Source organism: Capricornis sumatraensis, chromosome 9, assembly GCF_032405125.1.
Source record: "Capricornis sumatraensis isolate serow.1 chromosome 9, serow.2, whole genome shotgun sequence".
NCBI classification, from domain to species: Eukaryota; Metazoa; Chordata; class Mammalia; order Artiodactyla; family Bovidae; genus Capricornis; species Capricornis sumatraensis.
The window spans coordinates 93,509,661-93,531,440 of record NC_091077.1 but is presented as its reverse complement, the minus strand read 5'-3'; the positions used below and the strand labels follow the sequence as shown (position 1 = coordinate 93,531,440).

Below are 21,780 nucleotides of genomic sequence, written 5' to 3'. Positions count from 1 at the left end.
TGACAATATTTTAAATTTTTTAATATTTGCATAGTATTGAGTGACTGTTTATTGTTTGATAAAAGTAAAAATGCTAGGACTTTACAGTTTCTTTTTGGAAGATATTATCAACTCATTTTTAACCAAGCAGACAATAGCAACTGTCAGATATTGTCTCCAGATAGGCATACCTGAAAATAGTGGGAGAGAAGACTGTAATTTTTTTGCACCTATACTGACTTGGCTTCTTGTACTAAACAATTAGTGAATGTCAAGTTTATTCACGTTCTATTTTATTTCATGTGTGATTATAACCAAATCAATCTGGACAAAATGTTTTTATTTATTATGAGCTTTCATTTTTGGAACCAACAGTCAACATGAGTGGTTGACTAACTGGTCTGTTCTTTTTTGTTCACTTTGAACATGAACTTAAAGACCAGAAGAGGAATTCAATGCTGCTTTTACACTACAGAGGCTCTGGCCAGCCTTTGATTCCCAGCAGCAGATAGATTCAGAAATTCATGGCAATGACACTTACCATCACAGGAGGCATCTTCACTTTTCTTGAGTATTTTCTGCAGTGAAGGGGAGCACCCACTGTTGGGCTAAAAGCATCTGAAGATAAAGACTAAAATTAAAAGTATGTCAGAGGGTATCATGTGTTTGTGCGTGCATGCCAGTCGCTTCAGTCGTGTCCGACTCTTTGCGGCCCCATGGACTGTAGCTCACCAGGCTCCTCTGTCCATGGGATTCTCCAGGCAAGACTATTGGAGCGGGTTGCCATTTCCTTCTCCAGGGGATCTTCCTGAACCAGGGATCAAACTCACGTCTGTTTATGTCTCCTGCACTGGCAGGCAGGCTCCTAACCACTAGCATCAACATATTAAGAACTATCCCTGGATATTTATAGTGGGTACAATAATTTCTTATACAAAAATTCAAATCCCATTTACTTCAGAAGTTTAGATACCTGCCCATTACACAAGTTAAATGTAATTATCTGTTTGTGTCTCTTGGAGAGAAGCTGTCATTGCTTTTGAAACTTCATGAATATGCCAATTACTTTAACCCAGATGGCCTATATGCCACTATGCAAGTTAAAGTACATATTCTCTTGAAGCTGGAGAAAATAGGTATATTTCTTTCATAATGGTTCTATGTAAATTAGTGTGAATAGCAATTGCCTTTTCCCTAGGGATTCAGTGAGACATAATTTTGTTCTGATAAAATGGACTTTAATTTGGAGAATACTAAATAACAGATTCTCCATTTTTTCCTTCCAGTTTTAGGGATATAAATCTAATGATTCCTCATTCCACACTGACCTTATAATCTAATGTGCTCTGAATTGAACAAGAGAGATGTTGAACTATTCAGGGGCAAGAGGATAATTCAGTCTTTGACCTCGCTCACTCTTGGGCCTTTTGTGGTCTTTGTGACATTTGTGATGGTGGCCAAAACCGAGGACCATATATTCAAGTCAGATGTCTGAATATTCTGCCAATTTTTTTTTTTAAAAAGTCTTTACTTCTGCAAAGGATAAATGCATACTTACCTATAAATACATACATATAAATATATACTGATCCTTCTTGGTCTTTAGCATGAAATTTGGGGCACAAATAAGCTCTTTGTATACTTTATCTCCTGCTTTTTCAAAGTAGAACTTTAAAAATATGTTGTGCATCTCGGTGGATAATCATAGGCTCTACAAGATACTTAGCAACAGTTTGAGGAAAGGGAAGAGAATCAGTGGTGCTGTCTACAAACGCTCAAGTTAGCATCCGTTTAGGACTGTTGTGGATGGAGAGGGGAGATTTTAAATCACTGATAGCTCTCTGTGTGAAGCAAAAAATACTTTTGAGCTGATATAAACGGCGCTGTTGCCATAAGATACTTGGTTGGTTTCCAAACACTTTTCCAGACAAGTCCAACAACACAAACTTATATTTGACCAACTTCACTCAATTCTTAAAATATGTTTAATGACCAGAATATCAAGTGAAGCGTCCACAGTTTAAGCAAAAAAATTTTAATTTCAATATTTCATCATTTAGCCTGAGCACTAGAAAAGAGATTCTATAATCTTTTAAGTAGCCATCAATCTTACTGCAGTTACAAAGAGTTTTTTCCTTTCAAAATGTAAAATTTTTCTTTTGTTACAACACATTCATTGAGAAACATTGTGATACTGTATTAACTCTGTGTGAATAAAGAGCAATTGAGACTCTCTTTGAATGCGTGAGTATAAAGCACAAATTACTTTTTAATGAAACCCTCAATTCTTCTCCTTTCCACAAAAAGCCTATAGCCTTGTTCAGCTGAAGGCTACTACAGTAGGTCACTTCAGTTAAGCCCCTAATAAACTGTTGATAGTTGAGGGTCGTTTTTCCTTCGGTCTCAATGGCCCAGTGTTGGACAGTGCACTTCAAATCATTAAGGTTAATACAGATTTAAAAAAGAGATTAACTCTGGTGGTTAAGGCCCCCATTTACAACTCCCACACATACACATGCATTGAACGAGGCACAGGAGTGGATTGAAATTTCAGTCAAATTGTGGGCAGCCTTTCACAGCCTGAGAAAGTGGCACTCTGGTTTTCAAAGTTGGTCAGTGAAATTCCTCAGGAGGGAGAAAGTTCAATTCACTGAAAAATACTGCGTGGTACAACTTACTTACCTTTCAAGGAACCAGTGAAAAGGTTAATGTCTCTCTGGACCAGCAGAGCAAAATCTTCCGACTATCTGGCCCTGTGTTCACTGGGGGAGATTCTACTGCTAAATCAAGTGTTCGTTGAAGCTGGACAGATTGTGTGGAGAGAAAGACCAATGAGGGGGGAAATTTTTTTTTTTTTTTTTTTTTGGTGGTGAGAAACAGTTCACTGTATGTTGGAATTTGTCTTTCCTAGCTTCTCATTATTCTTCTTTAGATGGGGCCTAATTTTTGCTTTCAGCTGAACATTTAAAGTCTTCTGTATTGAGTGAGGCTTTCTTTGCAGAGTATTTAGACCTGGCCTCTTGGTTCTTTCAAGTTCTTAAAGAAGAAAAAGAAAAGGGTTCTTCTCCTCAGCCCCTCCTCTTCATTTTCCCTTGGGTTGTTTTTTTGAGCTCCTGAGGAAGAGGTCACAGCCTCCCCAGGGATACCAGGCACTCAGTTTCAGAAACATTGATATGGGAGAACTGTGAAACCCTTTCAAAAGATGCTCTGCCTTTTCACTGTATTAAAAGGTACACTCATATAAAACTTCTTCACTCCAGGTGAACTGATCTCTCAAATTAATGCACATCTCTTTCAGGAAACAATAGAGGGAAAGCAAGAAAAAAAAGGAAGAGAGGGAGAGAATTTTACAATTAACAGAGCTGTCATTGAAACAGTCCCACTAAATGAGCATATCTTTTTCCGGAACAAGGCTGCACATCAAGACTTGCGACTCACCAGCCCCCGGAGTCTGGAAACCTACTAGTTATTAAGAGAGATGTTTACTACCCCTTTATTTGCATAGACTTTTCCCATGTTTTTCTTTAGGAAAACTGTCTTCATTGTTGGAAAATATTTAAGTAACAAAACAGCAGAAAAAGACATGCTACAGTTTTTTTATCAGCTTCCGTGAGAGTCTTATTATCTTAAGAAATAACAGTTAGCAGCTCAGATTCATTAGCAGAGCTAAATTTAAGCCCCGTTTGACAGGCTGCCTAGAAAACATTTTGTTTTGCTGTCTGTGGGCTTTAATTAAGATGTGTTCAATTTCAGTCCTCTTCAGTCTAGCCCTACCCACCCCCCCACCTCCTCACCACCACCCCCAACTTGCTGTGTCACAGACCGGTGATCAGACACTTTTAGATGGTCCGGCCCATGACTTTGACCTTCTGCGCAGTCCGGCGTTCCCTGGGGAACCGTTCAACTCATGAGGTCTGATTTCACACTTCCAGGATGCCTCAGCTCTCTTAACAATGACAGGGAGACAAAGCCCTTTAGAGCAGGCCGCATGGGGACTTGTTTAAATTGGAAACCAGAGAGGAGTCAAGGAACAAGGTTATGGGCTACAGAATAGTGCTTTTAATAAAGAGCTCACAGCTCCAGCTCAGCTCAAAGAAGTCTACCTCTGTACAATTAATTGAGCCATTTATCTGGAGCTTCTTAGGCCTCTACTTTCTCACAGATTGCGTGGTAAATATCAGCTAAGAAGCAAATGAGATATGCATGAAATGAATTTTAACACTTTGATTACTGTGCCTCCAGTCTTCATTAAAAGTAAATTTATTTGTATTTCTGACCTCATTATCAGTAGGCTGCCTGCATTTTTATTGGTTCCTGTGATTTCCAGCTTGCGTGTGTCATGAAGGTATATTTTATACAGAGATTTGGATTTATTATTCTTGGTATTTTCCCTGAACATTATGGGTCTATTCAGAGAAAGAAAATGAAAAGCTAGCTGTACAGAAAAAGGCAAGTCTGGTCTTTGAAAGATTGATATACTAAATGCCAAGCACATATGCATCCAAGATATTATCCTTTTAAAAAATTAACTTTTGTGGGTTACTCAAGCAAATTGCATAAGATGGAAGCCATTGTTGCTTGAGTGGCCCTCCAAATATGGTAGCTCTACTAGAATAGGAGTAGCTCTGCTGTTTCTTTTATAGGATTGTAGCAGTTTGAATTTTTAATAGTATAGGCCTTTCATAGACATCATCGCATTTAATAACATTGATGATATCTGATAAATGCAGCCTTAGAATTTATGATCACTATTTAAAACCTATCACTGAAGAAGAGAAAATAGATGTCCTTTAAACTCAACATAGTTCCATTGAAAGTATTATATACAAAATGCAACAGAATTCCTTTATATTTGTGAATTATCAAGGGTAAAATAATTTACCCATGGGGGGGTGGGGTGGGAGTTATTTGTGAATATCATTCTTAATTTTTAAACTCTCACTATCTTAAAATCTTAAAACTATATTTCTTGAAGCATAAAATCAAAATTTTACACAAAATGTATCATAAAGTTTCCAAGAATGCTCTATTTCTTTTCTAACTTAATGTTTCTATTTGGCTTTAAATAAAGAAGATTGTAGAAGACTTTTAAGCAGATAGTATACTTTCTGACACCATATTGCACATAGAAATAAATGTTGCATCCTTTGGTAATTTTATTTTTTAAAAAGCTAAATCATATTCTAATTATAGAAATGCGAAAGTGTTCTTCTAAAAACAAACAGTTGATAATATTTGTAAGGAGAGTAATTAAAATGATAATTTAGCATAAGGGCAGGTGAGACCTGAGTCTGAACTAGTGTTTTACAGGAATTTGCAGAAATCATGTGTGATTCATATGCTGGTCACATGGCTAGAAGATACTGCTCTGGAAGAATAGGTGGGATGACAAAAGAGATTAATCATTGGGTTTGATATGCTCTAGAGGTGAAGGACTATGGGCTGAAAAAGTGGTGGTCCCACTAGCAGTGGGAAATGAGGGGAAGAGAAATACTATAAAATAATTAATTGAGTTCTGTGGAAGTAAGATTACAAAATGATCCTTTGAGTAAAGAAATAGAGAATTGCTGATTTGATTTGGAAGGCCAGCTCCAGGGTTTTACCCAGTGCTTGAAGAAATGCTTTCGATGTTAGAATCATCGTTTAAAATTGTTTAAATTTTAACAAACATCATTTAATCATTGTTTAAAATTAAACTATTCTATCTATTTTGTTGCATTATGATATAGGTGTGTAAATAAGAAATGAATTTTCTAGAACAGTGAATTAGGGAAAAACTGCAGAGAGGATCTGGATTTAACTAGGCTTTTGAAATAAAATCTTACTGCGGGGATATTTGGATGACATGATAGTGTGGTTAGACTCAGAAATGACTAAATGATCCACCCCAAAGGGTGATTATATTAAAGGATTGATGGCAGTGGGAAATGCCACGCAGAGGAATGCAGCACTCTGTCCCTTGTCTAACCTGTGCGACATAGTGACTATTGACTTTGAGGAGATAATTGACTGCTTCTTTATCAAACTTGCTAGAAGCATAATTAACTCATTATATATCAGACCAATATGTATGCTATTTGTATACATATATACTATATATAATGTACAATTTATACATATATATATAATCAGCAAACTTAAATAATAGACTTAGTTCTGCAAAATGAACATTAAAAATTATAAATCAAAAGGCTTGCCTGTGTGAAAAGCAGTGATTTCTTGATTTAACAGTAGAAAATAAAGTCTTTGAGTTTGAATCAAGCTTAATCTCCATGAGAGTGAATTATACATACATGAGTTTTGTTACATTCAATCAGAGGAGAATATTGAAATGATACTCCCTTCTGGGTTCATCAGACATCCTGGGGTGGGAATTCAGTTTTGGAAGCTACTCTTTAAAGAAGGACATTGACAAGCTAACCAGAATACATCCTCGGTATCTGGTGTTTTAAAATCAAGGCCATTGAAGCTAGCTCAATGAAAATGATAATGACAGTAATCGTAGCAACTAACGTTTATTGAGCCCTTATCAAGTGTCAGACACTACCCTAAGCCTGATATAAGGATTATCGCAATTAATCTCACAACAACCTAATTAGGTATTGTTGTTATCTTCCCTTTACAAAATAGAAAACAGAGGTGTGGAAGTTTAAATAACTTGTCCAGATCAACACACACGCACACGCACGCACACACACACACACACACACATATACACACTCCAGCTCATAAATGGTAGGGCAAGGATGCCAGTCCAGATCTAGTCACTGAACCCACCAGCTTGTACTAGAGAAAGGAAGATGTTGAAATGATTTTTTGGTCAGTTATCCAAAAGCCTGTCACGGGGAGGGTGTTGTTAGGGTAAGAATAATAAAGACCAAGGTTCAATCCAGAGAGCAAACTTCCTTCTAGCACGTTTCATCAGAAAGGGATTTATTATAGAGTTTTTAGTGGATCACAGAATCTTTGGAGGCAGGAAGGGCCTAAGAAAACAAGTTCTAAGTCTGATTTCCAGGAGTTAATACCAGAGCTACATGAAAGAGCCAAGATGTTGCAGCTCCTGCCACGTGAGCCTGTGGGAAGGCGCTGTGACGGCAGCGTACGCCTCTCCTGCTCACTCTGTGAGCAGTTCACCCTCTCGGAGAACTGAGCTCTAGTGTCAGATCTCAGGCAGATACCTCTGATCGATGCGGCCCGAATCACATCTGCAACCCCAGCTTGCAAAGAAGTCCGGAAATGCCACTTCGGCCTTTGTGGCTTCTCTGTTTTCGGGAAGAGACACACTAGGAATAGAATAGATGCTCAGCAAGCCATCCACACTCTCCAGTGCAAGAGGGCAGGTGACAAGCATGAGTCACATCATCTCAGTGACAGATGCCTTCCCTCTTTTTCACCCCTTATTTCATTTAAATTTAGACAAAAGCTCCAGAGAGACAAAATGCAAAGAAGCATCCCCCCTAATTTATAATTGACAAAAAATGAATCAGAATATTCCTGGGGAAGTGGGGATTCCCTGTCACTGGAGCCATTGATGCCAGGTCGGTATGACCACCTGGTTGCAGGGGGGGCTTCAAGTCCTAGATGAGCTTTTGAACTTGGACTCTAAGTTTTATCTCCTGGGCCTTCAGAATCTGAGATCCTGCAGTAAGGTGCCAAGATGAGAAGCAGACCCTTGAATGAGTAGATATTATGCAGATGAGAAATAAAAAGAAAGATATCATTCTAAAGACAAAGGCCTGACAGGTGGCAATTTTCAGTGTTATCGCCTAAAACATATAAAAAGATTTAATCACCTAATATGATTTTTAATTTTTTAAATCTAAAGAATTTTATTCCATTGCAAAAGACCTCTCCAGCTGGTTAATTCACTTATGTGAATTATTCAGATAATCATCTGAAACCCCATACTTTTCTGTGCAGAATTTAATTGAATATATAGTTACTGAAGGCCCTAAAGTGTCTGTAAGGACTTGTAAAAACAGGAGTTCATGGTATATTTTTACATTTATTTTAGGCCAAACAACTTTTGTGTTTCTAATCTAAGAGCAAGTCAGATACGTGCAGTTTCTTGTTAAATGTTAATTGAAAATAAAGTCTATAAATGTTTTTGCCATAATTTATTTAAACTCTTAAAGGTTTAGACATAACTTCTCTACTGCCTCTCCTCATTTTATAAAGCCCAGAGTCTCCTTTGCCTTTATTTTCCAGTTTCCTATCTGTCTTGTTTCCCATTCTTCTATCATAAATTTTGGGTTCCCCAGCATATACCAGGACGGTTCACTTCTAGCACTCAAGAATGCACCTGGTGATACAGGATGCTATAAATATTCTTTTGCATCTAATTCTAGATCCCTGGGCTTCCCTGGCAGCTCAGCTGGTAAAGAATCCGCCTGCAATGCAGGAGACCTGGGTCCGATCCCTGGGTTGGGAAGATCCCCTGTAGAAGGGAACAGCTACCCACTCTAGTATTTTGGCCTGGAGAATTCCATGGACTCTGTAGCCCATGGGGTCGCAAAGAGTCGGGCACAGCTGAACGACTTTCATTTGAGCTTCCTTGGTGGCTCAGATAGTAAAGAATCTGCCTGCAATGCGGAGACTCAGGTTTGATCTCTGCATTGGGAAGAACCCCTGGAGAAGGAAATGGCAACCCACTCCAGTACTCTTGCCTGGAGAATCCCATGGGCAGAGGAGCCTGGCGGGCTACAGTCCGTGGAGTCGAAAAGAATCAGACATGACTGAAGTGACTTGGCACAGCACTAGACCCCAAGGGAAATAAACTCATATATACATTAAACTTTATTTCTGTTGCTCTTAGTCATGGTTCTCAAAGTATAGCTCAGGAACCTCTAGGAATTCCCAAGACCCATTTAGGGATTTATGAAGTCAAAACTCTTTTATAACTAATACTGAGATGTTGTTTGCTTTTTTTTTTACTGTCATTCTCTCGTGAGTGTACAATAGAGTTTTTCAAAGGCTGCATAATATTTGATCACTCTAATGTTAACATTAGTCCCTTGGACTACAAGGAGATCCAACCAGTCCATCCTAAAGGAGATCAGTCCTGGGTGTTCATTGGAAAGACTGATGCTGAAGTTGAAACTCCAATACTTTGGCCACCTGATGCAAAGAGCTGACTCAAGACCCTGATGCTGGGAAAGATTGAGGGCAGGAGGAGAAGAGGATGACAGAGGATGAGATGGTTGGATGACATCACCAACCTCAATGGACATGAGGTTGGGTGGACTCCGGGAGTTGGTGATGGACAGAGAGGCCTGGAGTGCTGCAGTTGATGGGGTCGCAAAGAGTCAGATGCGACTGAGTGACTGAACTGTACTGAACTGAATGTTAACATGTCATGAATTTATTATTGTTATTTCCAAATGAATATCTCTTATTGTTTAATTCAAGTATAGTTGATGTAATATAATATTATATAATTTATAGGTGTACAACATCAGTTCAGTCACTCAGTCATGTCCGACTCTTTGCAACCCCATGGACTGCAGCACGCCAGGCCTCCCTGTCCATCACCAACTCCCAGAGTTTACTCAAATTCATGTCCATTGAGTTGGTGATGCCATCCAACCATCTCATCCTCTCATCCTCTGTTGTCCCCTTCTCCTCCTGCCTTCAATCTTTCCCAGCATCAGGGTCTTTTCCACTGAGTCAGCTCTTCACATCAGGTAGCCAAAGTATTGGAGTTTCTGTTTCAGCATCAGTCCTTCCAATGAATATTCAGGACTGATCTCCCTTAAGATTGACTGGTTGGATCTCCTTGCAGTCCATGGGTGTACAATATAGTGATTCACAATTTTTAAAGGTTATGCTCCATTTATAATTATTCTAAAATATTGGCTGTATCCCCTGTGTTATACATCATTGTAGCTTATTTTATACATAATACCTTATATCTCTATCTCTACATTGCCCCTGCCCCCTTCCCTCTCATTGCTGCTAAACACTAATCTATTCTTTGTATCCGTGAATCTGTTTCTTTTTTGTTATAGTCACTAATTTGCTATATTTTTTATATTTCATGTGTGGTATCATACAGTATTTTTTTTCTCTGACTTATTTCCCTTAGCATAATATGTTCCAAGTTTATTCATATTGCTGCAAATAGCAAAATTTCCCCCTTTTTGTGGCCAAATAGTATACCACATTCCATTGTGTAACACATCTCCTTTATCCATTCATCTGTTGATGGACACTTAGTTTGCTTCTCTATCTTGGCAATTTTCAATAATGCTACCATGAACACGGAGATACATGTATCTTTTCAAATTTGAGGTTTGATTTTTTTCAGATATATTACCTGCAGTAGAATAGCTGGGTCATAGGGAAAAGGTTTTTTTCAGTTTTTTTGAGAAACCTCCATATCATTTTCCAGAATGGCTATGCCAGTTTGCTTGTTTATTTTGCTGCACCAGGTCTGAGTTGTGGCAAGCTGGATCTAGCTCCCTGACTAGGGACTGAACCCAGGTCTCCTGTATTGAGATTTAGAGAAATTTAGCCACTGGGCCACCGGTAGAGTCCTGACTGTACCAGTTTAAATTCCAAACAACAGTATATGAGAATTCTTTTTCCTCCACATCCTGATTACGTTTCTCTACATCTGATTACAGAAATGATGACCTGTGTGAAGTAGTATGTAATTATGGTTTTGATTTGTATTTCCCTGATGATTGGCAGGGTTGGCCATCTTTTCAGGTGCCTATTGGCCATCTGCCTTTCCTCTTTGGAAAAATGTCTATTCAGGTATTCTGCTCATTTTTTAATCAGGTTTTTTTTATATTAAGTTGTATGAGATGATAATATATCTTAGATATTAACTTCTTAATAGTCATATAATTTGCAAATATTTTCTTCCATTCAGCAGGTTGACTTTTAGTTAATGGTTTCCTTTGCAGTGCCAAAGAAATGAAGTTTAATTAGGTCCAATTTGTTTATTTTTTCTTTTACTTCCTGGCTTTAGAAGACAGATCCAAAAAACAATATTGCTGTGATTTATGTCAAACACTGTTCTGCCTATGTTTTACTCTAGGAGTTTTCAGCCTTACATTTAGGTCTGTAATCCATTTTGCATTTATTTTTGCATATGGTGTGAGGAAATGTTCTAATCTCATTGTACACGTAGCTGTCCAGTTTTCCCAGCACTCTTCAAGACTGTCTTTTCTCCATTGTATATTTTTGCCTGCTTTGTCATAGATTAAGTGACCATAAGTAACTGAGTTTATTCCTGGGCTCCGTATTCTGTCCCATTCATCTGCTATCTGCTTCCGTGCCACTGCCATACTGTTTTGATTACTGTGGCTTTGTAATATAGTCTGCAGTCAGGGAGCATGACTCCTTTCAGGGCTGTTCTTTCCCAAGAATGTCTTGGCTATTCAGGCTCTTTTGTTCCATTCTTATTTTAAAATTATTTGTTTTAGTTCCGTGAAAAATGTCTTTAGTATTTTTGGCAACGATTATATTGAAAATGTAGCTTGCCTTGGGTAGTATGCTCATTTTAATTTTTTCAGCCCAAGAACACAGTGTGTATTAACATGTTCTCAATTTTAATTTCTAAAATGGTAAATTTTGATAGATATAACCCACTCACACACACACAAAAAAAAGCTCTTTGAGATCCTCAATAACCTTTGAGTTCCTAAAACCAAAACGTTTAAAAACTGTTGCTGTGGGGAAATGATTCTCAGTTGGGAGATGGCAGTATTCCCCCCTCAGTATTTTAGACATCTGTAGGGGAATTAAGTTGCCACAGTGATTGGGGAGCACTATTTGTATTGGGTGTTGGGGATACTAATTGTCTTTTTAAAAATTAGACAGTAATAAATAGTGACACTATTAGACAACTAGACATAAATAGCGAAAATTGTCCCATGTCCTACCTGACTAAATATAGACACTAATATAGCTTTAAACACTGTTTCATGATTATCTGACTCTAGATTGCACCCTTAAATACATATTCTTTACTCAAGTCTTATTGATGGCTGCCACGTAACACCAAAGACCTTAGAATTACCTCCAAGGTACTTCATGGCCTGGTTCCTGTTACATCTCTGACCTGTTTATTTTTCCCGTTGCTCACTGTGCCCCACTATCAGAGTCCCAGAGGACACCACACTTTTCCTGTGGCTCCCTCCACTGCCTGGAGCACTTTTTTCCTGATATCCACTTAGCTACTTCTTCACTTCCTTCAGTCCTTTGCTTAGGCTTCCCTTATCCATGAGGTCTACTCCAGACACCATAATTAAATATATAAACTGTGACCTTCCCCACACTCTTCAAGCCCCTTGTCTTGCTCTATCTTTTCCGTTTTCTGTTAACATACATCTCTCTAGCATACAATATAATCTACTTATTAATTATGTTCAGTATTCATCCTCTTTCTCCTCGCTCCCCACTGCAAGCAGGCTCCAGGCGAGCAGAGACCTTATTTTGTTTTTCATCTGTCTGGGAATCGGTCAGTCATGTCCAGCCCTTTGTGACCCCATGGATTCTAGCCCGCCAGACTTCTCTGTCCATGTGATTCTCCAGGCAAGAATACTGGAGTGGGTAACCAGTTCCTTCATGACCCAGCAAAGAGTAGATACTCAATAAATATTTGTTGGATAAATCTTTTAACAATAAAAATTTGTTAAATAAATAAATGTATGACTTAACTGTATACAACTTTCTATTTAGTCCTCTGAATTATAGCATTAAAGCATCATATTAAATGTTGAAATAACTTACAGGTCAGTCTTATTATATTTTGGAATAGTGAGAGGAGGGCATTACAAAATCTTCACTGTGAGGAAAAACCTACTGGACCAAGAACCACAATATTAGAGGGCCCATTTTTTCTGCCACTATGACACCTGCTTCATGCCTTAACTAAGAAAAGAGAAGCCCTATTATTATTACCCAGTCCAGAGCCAGACCCAGTGGGAACCTAGTGAAGAGTGTCAGCTAATGTAATTATACCAACCAGATGTTTAAAGTATATTGAGGGCAGTCAATGAAAAAAGCTAAGGCCAAAGCCTCACCTCCAGTGATAAGGAGAGGATTGGAAGGTGTCTCCAGTGTAGGCTGCTCTTTATTTTGGTAGACCCCGTGGCATTCCCTCAACTATAACCTTGTTATATGCTAGGATTTAATTCCAGTTTATAGAAAGATGGCAACCTTGATTATAATTTTTTAAGATGAGTTATAACCATTTCAAGTTGTGGCAACTGAGGAAGTTAAACCAATGAGCTTGATTTGGGCCAGGTAGCCCCAAATAAAAGACCCTTGTGGGTATGAATTGCTTTCAGTGCTACTGAAAGCCTCTGTGTTTTCAGAGACATGCCAACAAAGAGGGGGTCACAGGGCCTCCACACACACACGTTTTTATAACACATCACACCCAGCAAACGGTGCTCCTTGTCAGCAGCCAAAGGACCATGGACAAACCCCACCACTGATGGATTGGGACTGACCTTCTATTCTGGGAGCGGGAATATCATTCAGTATCTCTTGAGTGGCCTCAATGCTCAAACCACTTGTCTGCATGAACTAGAGTCATCTGCTTGCCCACAAAACAGGGGTGGTGCTGACTTTCCCACAGTTCTTTGTAAATATGTCAGTGTGGTGACCGCAGAGAGCCAGGGCTAGGGGTGAGAGAGAATTAGCCAGTCAGTGCACCCTGTTTAATCCTGACTGCCGCTTTGAAGATTGCCAGAAGAGATGCCCATTGGAGACTTTTCTGACATTTATTTTTATGGTTATAGGAATGTCTTTCCACCATAAGAAGAGCTGAAGTAATACAGTAGATGCTTCAAAATCTGTTACAGGTTTATTCTTAAAAGTCAAGGTGAAATAGTCTCCTCCTAATTTTAATTTTCTTGGGAGATTTTCTTCCCTATAAAATTTCATAGGAAAAAAAAAAAAAGATAGCCCTTAGTATTAAAACAGATTATGGAGAAATGCATCAGTCCTAACATAATATTTGTAAGTATCAATCTAATGGACTTCCCAGGTGGCCCAGTGGTAAAGAAGCCACCTGCCAATGCAGGAGACCCAAGAGATATGGGTTTGATCCCTGAGTGGGGAAGAACCCCTGAAATAGGAAATGGCAACCCACTCCCATATTATAATTGCTATATAATATAGATCTAGGTTTTGTGTTACAGAGACCCTATTAAAGGGATATACAAATAGACTTAAACTAAATATTCCTTAGCACAAATCTTAAAGTCCTTCCCTTCTAAAATCGCTGGTGATAGAGGTGTAATTATCATAGATCACCAGAGTGATGACTGGTGATCATCGGGAAAAAGTCTTCACTTTCTTTCCCCTTTCCTGTTCTAAACTTAGAGAATGACACACTTCCTTTGCACTCTTTACTCACCTTTATTACAGCACTCACAACCCTGCATTATTGTGTATTTATGTGTCTATTGTGCCTACTAAATTGTGTGTGTTTTGAGAGCTGGACCGTGTCTTTAAAAAAAAAAAAATTGACTAAGGGCTACTTTAACCCATTTGTTTTATTTTAGATTAATGCTCATTTTTTAGAGCTGTCTTAGGTTTTTGGACTATGCCTCAATCATACTTAGAATTCTGGGGAGAGACAAGCAGACACTCGATAAGTAATGAATAGCTTCAAAATGTATTCCTGCAACTCTCTAGAAATTGTCGACATGGAAAATGGCCATGCTCTCGAAGAAGGTGAAGATTCTCTTCTAGCTGTCATGGTGGGTAATACAGTCAACCCCACTGCCCCATCCTCATCCAGCACTGCTGCAATTTCGCATCCAAACGAAAATCTCCAGTTTCCTGCACTGGAAAGGAGAGGGATGGGCCCTTTTTATCTAAAATAGGGAAACTTGAGGGAGAGCCAGTTGGTACCCACCAGTCTGCTGTAGTCTTCCGATAAGAATGAGTAAGAGGGGAACAAGAGATTACATGATCTTTGTTCCCACACACGCGCGCTCTTCCAATAGCCCCCAAATGGCTGGAAACAAAATTCACTGCAACTTTGGATGCTGCCTTCATTCCTTGCCCTCCTAGCCTGATGGTATCGGATAAAACGATAACAGGAGCCAGTTCTGCCTCGCTCTCGGCTGCTGCTGCTGCTAAGTCGCTTCAGTCGTGTCCGACTCTGTGCGACCCCATAGACGGCAGCCCATCAGACTCCCCTGTCCCTGGGGTTCTCCAGGCAAGAACACCGGAGTGGGTGCCTCGCTCTCTAGAGCTTTGTGAAGTACAGCGCACTCTGCAGACATCAACGCTGCCTCCTGTAGTCAATGCCTCTCCTCCATACCCTCAGCAAGCAGAGCAGCACATCACAGGGTCTAACCAGAATGATAAAAGCGTGAAAAGAAGGAATAATTAAGCAGATAATGAATGGTTAGGTCCATCACTGGTATTTCTGTGATTGTTTTTGTTTGTTTAAATGGCATCTAATCAAGACGGCAAAATTTAGGAACTGAAAAGCCAGTCATTTAAAGCATCATTTAGCAAACCAGATAAGTACATCAACTATGTGTAGCCACTTCTTTAAAACAAAACTGTCGTGCAGGCTTTCTAGTAGTAAGCTCATGGTATTTAATATTGTATGTTTACTCTTATTTTGGATGCAATTGCTGTTAATTTTTAATTGCCCTTGAATCATGCAGTGGCAGAAAGATACTTTCTAAATTAGTCAAAAATAGCATAGTGTGTAAAGACCTCCTGTTGGCATCCACACTGATAACTGTAAAAAACATAACTTTTTAGAAAGAAAAGATGAATGAAAGCTAAAGATAAAATGGCCTTGCCTGAATGTTCCACTTCTGAAGTCTAGAAATAGCTAGTCAGAGCACTTTGTTGAATACTTCTTGTCCTTCCCAAAAGTGACTGACTTGGCTAAGCACAATAGATTGTTTTCCATTTCCAAATAATAATATCAGGCATAACAGATTGTTCAATATTGATATCTACAAATTCTGTTGGTTCTCCCATCAACATATATCCAGAGTCTGATCGCTTGATATCACCTGGTTTATTGTAATATCCTCTTAACTAACTCTTCTCCTTATCTCCTTCATTGCCCTCTCTCTACCTTATTTTACAAATGGCAGCCGTCAGATCCCATTGCATCTCAACCGAGATCCTTCCAAAACCTTTCCCTAGCACTTAGAATGAAAGCAAACTCCCCCATTGACCGGCCACCCTCCCCATACCTCTCTGGCTGTGTTATCTACTACTCCTTCCCACTTCCCATCCATTCCTCCAGTCACACTAGCTTTCTGGAGATTCCTGGAAACACCAGGCACAGTCATTTCTCTGGCCAAGGGTCACTCTCTTGCCTCTTTTATTTCTTTGCCCACTTGTTGCTTTCTCACTGAGACCCCCTCTGGCTGTCCTTTTTAAAACTGTGCATATATAGCAGCACTCCTTACCTCCTCTCTGATCTTCTCAACTTAATTTTTCTCTATAGTACTTAGCCCTTTCTAAAATACTCTCACTTTCTTAAAATACGCTAACTTGTTCTTATCCATTGTCTTTCTTCTCCAATGCAAACTCTGCAAGTTCAGCAGTTTTTTAAGTTGTTTTCTGCATGTCTGTGTCCTCAGCACATAGAAGATGCCTGGTATATGGTAAGCGATAAGCATTTGTTGAATAAATGAATCTACAGACAAGACATTACCCAGCCTTTCCATGGGTGTGACTCACTAAATACTGAGATATGGCATGGCACAGTTGAGGCTTCCCTGGTGGCTCAGATGGTAAAGGATCTGCCTGTAATTCAGGAGATCTGGATGCGATCCCTATGTCAAGAAGCTCCCCTGGAGAAGGAAATGGCAACCCACTCTAGTATTCTTGCCTGGAGAATCCCATACACAGAAGAGCCTGGCAGGCTACAGTCCATGGAGTCATAAAGAGTCAGATATGACTGAGCAACTAAGGGGATAGATCAAGGGCTCTAAATGTCAGATAGACTTGAGTTTGAATGATAGTTTTACTACAACCTGTGTAACCTGGAGAGTTATATAATCACCCAGCCTCAGCTTTCTCTCTGTAAAATAGAAAGAGTAAAAGCATCTTTCTCATAGAGGAATCATAAAAAATTTTGAGCAAATAAATGAAAACATTGTGTTGGGCTTATATAATAACTCGGAAAATGTCCGCAATGATTGCAGTAAGTATTGTAATTGCCCTTATTGGTAGTATTATTGCCCTTATTATTGCTATATTTTATTGAGGCCCTTGCTAGTATACCAGACGTTTTACTACTTATATTCTAGCTATTATCTACAAGGGACCATTACTGTCACTGTTGAAGGGGTTTGGGAACTGGCCCAGAGTCCCATAGTGAGTATTCAGTCCCAGCTTGCTCTGCCTCCAAAGTTTAGGCCCTTCCTCCCAGACCACTGGCCTTTCACATTGGACTTTAATGCCATGCCCTGAGCTCTGGAAGTACTTAGAATATTTGAGGACACAAAAGGTGTGCTATAACTCAAGTAAAGAACTTTAAGGACCTTGAGACTGGAGATGAAAAACTATATGGCCTACTATATGATGAGCTTCCCAGGTGGCACAGTGGTAAAGAACCCACCTGCAATGCAGGTTAGATGTAAGAGTCACAGGTTTGATCCCTGGGTTGGGAAGATCCCCTGGAGGAGGGCATGGCAACCCAGTCCAGTATTCTTGCCTGGAGAATCTCATGGACGGAGGAGCCCGGTGGGCTACAGTGCATGGGGTTGCAAAGAGTCGGACACGACTGAAGCAACTGACCACACACACATACCATATAATACGGATTTTAATAGATACTGAAAAGGCATCGAAAGTGGGTTAAATTTGAGAAAAAGGTTTTTGGAAGCGTGAAAATAGACTTTACATGGATTCGTTCCTGTCACTGATCACAATCTTTAATATGACCGTAGGTGGCTCAGAGGGTAAAGCGTCTGCCTGCAATGCAGGAGAGCTGGGTTCGATCCCTGGGTCAGGAAGCTCCCCTGGAGAAGGAAATGGCAACCCACTCCAGTACTCTTGCCTGGAGAATCCCATGGACAGAGAAGCCTGGTAGACTACAGTCCATGGGATCGCAAAGAGTCGGACACAACTGAGCGACTTCACTTAAGTGTAAGAATAATAGATTTCAGAATGGGAAAAATCAGTATAAATCAAGTTATAAGATAGGTGCTGATAGGAGAATGTCTTTGCCATTGATGGTATGCCAACTGGAAGTTTAAATAGCAAAATGACTGAAAAGTGGCTTTAGGAGGCTCTTGCACTGTTTTTGGTGTAGAAATGTCTCTAGTTCTTTAACAACTTTATTCTAATAGAAAAGAGTAACTGAGGGGTTAAGTAATGTGGTGATAGATGGCTAATACTGGTTTTCCCTAAAATGGTTTTGAGAAATAACCAACTAAATAGCCAGAAAATATGGATTGCAACTACCTCATAGACATAGGGTTTGATAAATACATTCGTTTCTTAGCAGAATATGGATAATATTCAACAGTAAGCACAGATTTTGTTTCTTTCTAATCCTTTGGCCAACCACTGACCTAGGTCTTCTTTTGTCAGCAAATAAGGATATAGTAACAAAGGTGATGATTTGGGAGACTTTCCATGGGGTTGGTATTATATTCAGACTTCTTGTTGCTGTTCAGTTGCCCAGTAGAGTCTGACTCTTTGCTTACACAACTGAATATAATTTCCTGTGGAAAAAAAAGTCAACATTTTCATCCTCTGTTCCTAGAAGTTTAAAGTGAATTTTTTCAGCACAGATTTCAGTCTCTAGAGTTTGTTCTTGTGTCTTGTTATTGGAGAAGTGGTACAGTTTCGACTGAATCTATCACACATTGTTGATCACTGGAGGGCAAGTAAAACCAAGGTAATTGAAATAGAATAGTATTAACAATTGGAGTAGAGCAGGTGAAAATAAGGGAACAAAAATACCAAGAAGTGATATTTTTTTGTACTTATTTTTACTGGTTAAGATTAATATGGATGTACATGTGCATAAGAAAAATTACAAGGAAGTCCAAGGAAATGTGAGAGTTATACTTGTCTTTTAAGTGTTTTTGAAGTTTATCATTTCATCTAAAGTGAAAGTAAAGTAGTTCTTGCTTTGCCATAGTTTCTGTCATAAATATGGCTTTAATATTCTCTCTGCTTGTTATATATGGATATATTTTATCTCTCCAAAGCCTTTATAAGCTAGTTGAGGTTGTAGCTTATGCGCTGTATTCTTTTGTTCCAGCACAGCTAGGTGGAAAGACAATGTTCAATATGAGTCTTAAGAGCAACGAAGGTTTTGAAAACTAATCTACTTTTCATGCTTTTACCTAAATTCTCTGGGACAAAATAAAGTTGATGTGGCAGATAAAACCTACTGTAAGATGAATTAATGAACAAAATGTTTTTGAATACTATCTTTCATGGCACATATGAGTTACAAATGAGGTCGGTAGCAGGTAGAAGGAGAGGAGTGAAAAATGTGGGGGAAAAAAACACAGATCCTAAATCAAGGGTGAAATTTTCACCAGACCTGAAAGACTTTCAGTTCTCTATTCTTTATTGAAAATTAATCCCAAGACCAAAAATTGAAAAGACTACCATAATGTTAAATTATGCAGTTATCCTGGGCTATATGAGGCCACCAAACTAACACACACACATATTAAATCTCTTTTATAATGTAAAATTAATAAAGAGGTAAATTAAAAGGTAAGTCAAAGTTAAATTAAAGGTAAGTCAAAGTTTGTACAGCTCATTTTAAATATTACAATATGGAAAGTAAATACACTGCTTTGTGGGAATACATAGCTTATCTGTTCTTGCTAGCTAATGAATTCTTTCCTATTAAATTTTAATAGGAAAATCTTCAATGATATTTAAGCTTTCACAGAAGTGTAAACTACTGTGACTACAATTCACAATGCATTTAAAACAATTATTCTTTATCATTAAAGTTAATAATATGCACATTAACCTCTTATGTAGTCTAAATCAATATTGTCGTTTAAAAGATATGACCTCTGGACAGCTTTGTCTAAATATTGATTTCATTGTCATTTGTATAAGGTATCAAACAAATTACATGCTGCACTAATATCATTAATACTGCCCCCATAGAGCCTCTGACTTTACAGGTTCTTATAATATAGGACATGACATTACAAAAATATTGAGGACATCACAAGATATAATTACTGAATAGATGAGGTTTGACTATGGTTGCACAGAGTGGCTGTAAACATGTGATAACTTCCAAATCCTTTACTCTCTGTGGACAGAAAAAATACATCTCTTTAGCATGCAGATTGGTTTGTTGAGGTTAAGTTTCAAATGGCAGAATTTTTTTCTGCCTCAGAGGGTCTAATTTACCTTTTTGTGATGCCATAGATATTTCATAAGAGAATCACAAGTCGGATTAAAATATTGTAGTTCTGCAAAATAGCAGTTTTCCCAAAATAAACTTGTTTAGGAATTTCTATTACAAGTTCCTAGTGACTCAGATGAGTTGGAAAATACATGCAACTTTATGCATGTAAAGTGAAGGGGTTGAACCTTTCAAATGATCATTAAATTAAATAAAACCTGAGTTAGGGATGGGCACATATCGCATTTGCCCTCATTATTGGCAGTTACATTATTTTTGTAAAAACAAAATTTGCAAATTAAAGTAGCTATATAAATTAGCGCTTTAAAACTTTTTTCAAGTTCTAAATTGCTCTGAATCACAACTGTTAACATCACCCTGTTACATCTAACTCTATATTAATGTTTGTTTGTTTGATTTTTAAAATTGTACTTTCTGTTTTCTGTAAAACTTTTTAGAAAAGAGATGTGGTCGTGGTCACGATACTGATAGCTTTGGGTGCTATTTATACTAAAACTGGCCCCCCATATTTCTTGTAGGTAAAAGTGACCCGTTTTGTGTGGTTGAGCTGAACAATGATAGGCTGCTAACACATACTGTCTACAAAAATCTGAACCCTGAGTGGAACAAAGTCTTCACATTGTAAGTAGTTGTTACCTTGAGCTCGCTTCAAGAATGATGCTAAATGATATTTATTTTCGAGATTTTTGTGTGTTTTTTCTTAACTGATTACCAGCTCAGCGCATCTGGCCTGCCTTTGCCAGCAACAATGAATTGCATAATTGTATTACCTTCCTGAGAGTGAAACCTGGGGAAAGGGTATGCCATTTTTGTGTGTGTTTATACAGATATTTTTTTTAAGCTGTGCATTTTTTTGACTAAGGATTTTGCTCCCATTAACTGAATTGCCATACTGCTTCTTCCTTTTATACTTTCTATTGAAATTCTCCCCAATCGCATTGACACCAAGGAGGACAAAGCTCTATTTGTTCCATTGCTCAAATCAGCAAACAATCCAGTCTCAGATTCAGCAGATGCTTTAGTTTTGGTTTGTTGCATTTTAGCACAATAAGAATATTAAGTACTGTCCTACTTACCCCACCTCCCCAAAGAAGAAAAAACCCTTTGAGTTAATTTTCTTTTTGTTTTAAAAAGTTTGTAAATCTTTCCAGTCATTCACTGTAAAAGCTGCCAATGCTACTCTGTAGTATCTCCTAAATTTGTGGATTTTTTTTTTTTTAAGCTGGGCTTTAGAAATGAACTCTGAACAAAGGAAAACTCTCCGAATAGAAGTACTTCTTAAAAGTTTTCTAACATAGTTTTATTTTTTTGTATATGAGAAACTGCTAAATTCCTCATTAATTTCTTATAATGTCCTTGCTTAAGATCCAGTAACTAATCAGATTTAATTATCTGACCAATTTATCTTTAAGGAATTTCACATTTTTATAAGA

At 38.4% G+C, this 21,780-nt stretch overlaps 1 protein-coding gene across 4 annotated transcripts in view; it reads left to right on the top strand.

The window, feature by feature from the left end:
• The window catches only part of MCTP1 (multiple C2 and transmembrane domain containing 1), a 559,548-nt gene that overhangs the window by 373,511 nt on the left and 164,257 nt on the right, over nt 1-21,780 (top strand). For all 4 annotated transcript variants that reach the window (XM_068979294.1, XM_068979293.1, XM_068979292.1 and 1 more), the window contains one exon: nt 20,866-20,968. In XM_068979294.1, coding sequence (XP_068835395.1) covers nt 20,866-20,968 — 103 coding nt within the window. The remainder of the gene's footprint in view (nt 1-20,865; nt 20,969-21,780) is intronic.